Source organism: Dreissena polymorpha, chromosome 13 (assembly GCF_020536995.1).
Source record: "Dreissena polymorpha isolate Duluth1 chromosome 13, UMN_Dpol_1.0, whole genome shotgun sequence".
NCBI classification, from domain to species: domain Eukaryota; kingdom Metazoa; phylum Mollusca; class Bivalvia; order Myida; family Dreissenidae; genus Dreissena; species Dreissena polymorpha.
The window spans coordinates 14,764,170-14,769,875 of record NC_068367.1 but is presented as its reverse complement, the minus strand read 5'-3'; the positions used below and the strand labels follow the sequence as shown (position 1 = coordinate 14,769,875).

At 32.2% G+C, this 5,706-nt stretch overlaps 1 protein-coding gene across 1 annotated transcript; it reads left to right on the top strand.

Annotated features, from left to right (window-relative positions):
- The first annotated feature begins 211 nt into the window (after positions 1 to 211).
- On the top strand, positions 212 to 4,710 carry LOC127855951 (protein quiver-like). Its single transcript, XM_052391890.1, has 4 exons — positions 212 to 348; positions 1,950 to 2,027; positions 2,726 to 2,788; positions 3,311 to 4,710. Exons 1-4 carry the CDS (start codon positions 294 to 296, stop codon positions 3,481 to 3,483), a joined length of 369 nt encoding a protein of 122 aa, XP_052247850.1. The 5' UTR covers positions 212 to 293; the 3' UTR covers positions 3,484 to 4,710.
- The last annotated feature ends 996 nt before the right edge of the window (positions 4,711 to 5,706 follow it).

Here is a 5,706-nt window from a genome sequence, read left to right as displayed (position 1 = left end):
CGACCTGTGCTTTAAGACACACTCTTTATAAATTTGAGTGGGTTGTGTTCATTTCAAACTTGCGATATAAAAGCTATAACATAATTTTGAAAACTGAGTTGCGTCTAAGATTATGCAATAGCGAATTACTTCAGTGCCTTCAGCGCTTTGATGTAATTATGTGAACGTATTTTAAAATACCTGAACGCACGCGCACTTCAGTATACTGCATGCACAAATACGGAATCAGGCTTTATAGACCGGGTACTTTACCAGCCGTTTTACATTGGATATACTTGTATTAAAGAAGAAACATGGTTGGAACGAATACCTTCTTGTTTGCATGCGCGCTGGCCGCTCTTTTATGTGGTAAGATTAATTAACTTATTAATACGTTGGTTTATGTATGGATTATACTTATATACATGGCGGTGGTGATAATAATGATGATTTTCAAGAACACAAATAAAACAATGTGATTTATCTGATTCAATAGACAGACATCACAGCATCGGGTTAAAATCAAAATGAAAAAAAAAAGTCAGCTTCGGTTCAACGACTTTTATAATTTATTCAAAATTAAATAAAATTATTGTTTTTGTTTGATTGTGTTGTTGTTTTTTTTGGTAAAAAGATGCATATTTTACAAATGTGGTTTATTCAAATTGGCAATTGTTAATTGAACTGGTAACACTGATTGCGTATTTTAGATGTTATATTATTTCTTAAGGATTTTTTTTATACATTTTAAAATCCTGAAGGTAAATGACCTCTGTTCAGAAATGTTGAGAAGTCAAATAAATTATTCTAATTGTCATTTTTAGTGAGGCTAAATTTATGTATTTGTAAGTAAGAAGTACCACTAGTACACCCTGTTAAAATTGTATTGCTTTATTGGATGTATTTTTTTAGAAACAGGTTCCAAATATTGATTCAAAATGATGAAAAAAAAGTATATTTTATACTTGTAATTAATTGTTACTACACTAACAAATATAACCAGAGAGTGTTTCAATGACGACGATAAATAATAAATAAATAGATATTATTTGAAATAAGTACATGCTCACACTTTTTCACCGCTGGGGTTCTGTTAATAATTAGTATTTGGATTAAATTTTGAAACTATGATTATTTCTTATTTCAATATTAATCAATGTTTTATATTTAGAAACGTTGCATACACTCATATAAAAAAACAACAAGTTATCCCTAGGGTCCAGTCGATTTTGACCACTGGAGTATATTTTGTACAAACTCAGTAGAAGACCTCCATACGATGTCGCACACAATGCAATAAACTAGGGATGGGAACGAATACTGGAAACGATATTCGAATACTTGTTTGTCATTATTCGAATATATTCGAATATTCGACTTTTAAACATTATATTAAAATGTCAGAATGTATGACCGTCCGGACCAAATTACTATTCCTATGCTATAAATGAATAAATTATTCGTGTGACACACATGAGACTCAACTTACGACAAACACAAAATATATTATATGTTATGGGGTCCGAGAAGTCACTTAGTCGATCATCTTGGAACTCTTTGTATTTAAGGAGATCTGAAATGTAATCAAAATCAATTACTAGTACCTTTTTTGAAGCATTTTTGCTTACAGTTTTTAGCTCTCGATAGAGGGGCGGTTTAATAAACAAGTGTGATGTCAATAAGTAGCATAGCTGAGTCATTAGCATGGCATGTGTGATGTGTATGATTGATGGTGACTCGATCAAAGAAGTAGATTAACTTTTAAAAAAACACACACACAAAGATCTCCAATTTAATTGTTTCAAACTGCAGGAAATGGCGTTTATTGAAATCTCTGGTTTATGTATATTTTTCGTTAGAACAACATATGCAATTGCTCGGCATTGATTTATTGATTCAAATATTATGTTCATCGTGTGTTCAAAGTTAGCAGATTACAGATTAAACTGAACGGTTAGCGGTGCTTTCAGTTTCCAATGTGGATGCCTTCAAGTGTTACGTATGCAGCAGTGTGACGGATAGCGGATGTTCGGACAAGTTCCATAAAAGTATGTTTTGAGACTGAAATGATATTATCTTTGTTTATTTCCGTTATTATATATGCAGCAATTACTGAAAAAGATATATACAAACATCAAAATACTGAAATAATAATCGACAACTCAGAACTCGCATGCGTTGATCATTCAGAGTTTCGGATCAGCTGCATATTTTATCGTTCAACAAGTATTATCATTATACACATTTTACGAAAGACATATTACGTCTTTATGCATATAGCAATTTTGACTGACGATCATACATACACGAACTGATAAATTGTTTATTGTTCTCAGCCATGAATTTTATTCCATGTTTTGTATACAAACTGTACTTTATATACTTATGTACATAAAAGGTACTCATTCTTCGAATTATTCCGTTAATGCTAATTTGTACCTCATCATTTAATTGAAAAATGTTTGGAACAAACTAGTTCAAGACCATATTGCAAAAGGACATAAAAACTAAAATATTTGCAATTTGCAGTATCAAACCGTATATATGAGTATTCGACACGAAAACACAATAAATTTAGCATGTTCCATTATGTATCATATTTAAGAATAAATATAAGACAAACAATATAAAATCAGTTTATGCTGTACTAACAGCTGTTTTGATATCTTGGAAATACCCCTGATTGTTATTGAGTCTTTTTAAGGAGAAAACGCAAAAAACAGCTTTACTCAATGTATTACTTCAGGTTATACTTTGGAAAGTAGTTCAGCCACGTGCGACAGCTGCATCAAGACAAAGAAAAAAGACTGTAAGTTGTTCAGTGTGAATGCAATTTAAGACGCGTCATGCGAAAATGGGTATTGTGCCATATGCGGCAAGCGTAGCTCCAGACCAGCCTGTGCATTAAGCTGGTAAGGAGCTACCCTGCCCGCCAATCGTATGTTTTTCGGACATTTACTTTGTTAATATTCGTAAACTAAAATTGAGATGCTATATGGGATATGCCGCTAACAGGTTCTCAATTATACATCTGCGTAAGACGGGCAAGCGTAGAATTGTTTTTTGTTCGGAAATTGAAGGTGGTCTTGATGAGATTTTTTAGATTATATGAACCGCACTGGTTTGTTCATTTTATTTACAGGAATATATATTTATATAAGCTTTTCCAATATCCAGCCGTTAACAATTTAAAGCGTTATGTCGTTTTGGGTTTTTCTTTTGTACCGCATTAAACGTTAGTGTACGGTATTTCATTTGTTAATAAAATATCACTCCCATCGAAATCTCTGGACTTGGATTGTTAATTTTCAAATATTTTTTGTGTTTACAGCTGTAATAAGAACCTGTGCTCCGGTTGACTTTGGCAACACATGCCAGAGTTCGGGCGATGATGGAGCATTCTGTAGCTGTCACAGCGAGCTCTGCAACGGCTCAAACAATATGGCTGTTTCCATGGCAACGCTCCTGGGCGCCACACTTGTCGTCCTCTTTTCTAATATTTAATACATTTAAAATGTCATAGCTGTTCGAAAACATACTACAGCATACAATAATCTTTCTTAATACATGCGACAACATGTATCATAGGTTGACCATTAATAGATAAGATACAATTTAAAGTGATAGTATGCGCATTTTTCACTATTGAATTGAGCTGAAAAGAATTAACAGGTCAAAAAGTTAGTTAAAATGTGGTAACTGACCAAATATCTGCAACTCATCTTGCTACCAGTTGTTTAAAAAATTATATTTTATATTCGATATTTTACATGACTCACCCAGTCCTCTAAATGATCCGTAAAACAAAATTGTGTCTTTGTGTCGTATGAACGAATCTGCACTAAAACTAAATTTAGGTTCACATCGTACATGCATGATCAGTTGTCAAACAAAAGTACGGTTGATATTCAAATGCATTGTTTTTCTCTTTCTGGGATATTGTTTAGTATGTTGATGCTGCATTAACAAATATACGTGTATATGAAGTGAAAACACCAAAAATATACAACGGTTGCGATATACACCTATAAACTGTAAGATGCCCAATGGCCATAATATCACTTTAAAGGGACTGTCCAACAGATTAAAGCGTCGTTCGACGCGAATCGATATTTTGTGAAACTACGAGGATTGCATATATAGCTAAAAAATACCTCCGTATTTGACGTGAGCGTGGATGGTCGAGTGGTAAACTCGGGAGATATTTTACTCCAAGCTTCCAAGACTCTAGGGGACAGTGGTTCGATCCCTGTGGTGGTTAACGTTATTTCTTCTATTTTTAAATTCTATTCTTATTTTTTACTGCAGATGTTTAGTTCAAATGTTTAAATTTATCAATATAAAGCATTTAAAGCAGTTAATGACAAGCTTTAATACATGCCAAAATCTGTTGGACGGCCCCTTTAATATAAATGTTATACAATCAAAATGAATGTAGATATATTTTAAATGGAATAAAGTTATACATGTCCACTTATTACATTTCAATAATAAATGATTTGGTGATAACAATATAAGATGGTTCCCTAAATCATTGTTTGTACTGTCGTTTGCTTTTACGATGTTCTTTTTCTCAAACAAATTAAAAATGTTACTAAAACTATACGGCATAAAATCACTAAAATGGACTAACTGTCAGAATCTCCTGTTCATTAGTTTCTTCCTTTTGTGTGTGTACTAAAACATAAAAAGCAAACGTAGTAGTGTGCATATTTATGGCATATACGAAATTAATATAAAACCACAGACATTAAAGCAAGTACAGTTTCCAGATTGTTTATATTGTTACACTGATTTATCTTTATTTAGCATTCTTTTTTCTTTTTTCAAGTATCAGCATATGACCACTTGCACTTAAAATATATTCATGGTGTTAATGGTTTTCATACAGTTTATTATGATTTCGCGTCTTTTATAACTGATTTACACAGTGTTGACAAATGAATCACTTAAAAATGACATTTTAACTATCAAATGCAATGATTAGCTACTTGTATAAGGCATGATACATAAGCCTTTAAGTTACTAATGCTATCAGACGCAACAAGAAAAGTTAATTATTTTGTATACACGAATCACCGAATATATGTACAATTATATATGTTCGTATGAAAGAAAAATAAACATCGTTTTTCTATCTGCCTTAACCAGTGTGGCCATACCACGTGGTCCGTGACGTCATTTTGGCTAGCACGTCAAGTAGAAAATTGTCAACATTGCCTCCGCTAAGAAACTTAAAATCCACGTAAGTATCTTATTATTTACTCTTTTTTGACGAAATAAAGCGCAGGCTAAGGGTAAGGTTAAGCACAATTCCCGGTTATATATATATATATATATATATATATATATATATATATATATATATATATATATATATATATATATATATATATATATATATATATTTGCCACCAGATGAGTAGTTTAGTCTATCATTCGAGGCAAATTCCTAGATTTTACGTTACAATGCACGCAAGCACGACAAGCACATTTTAAATCTTCCAAAATATCCGTTTTATATTCCTTTTTGCAGTGCACTCATATATGCGGACGTGAAAAATTCCATATAAATGTGTTTTGTTCGAAATAAATATCATAAAACACCATCTAATGACATTTCCAATGTACACCAACAAATTGGCTAATACGATAAGCAACGAAACGAAATTCAAGGCAAGCACGACAAGGTGATATTCGGCTAATACGACCAGTTGTTATAAATTA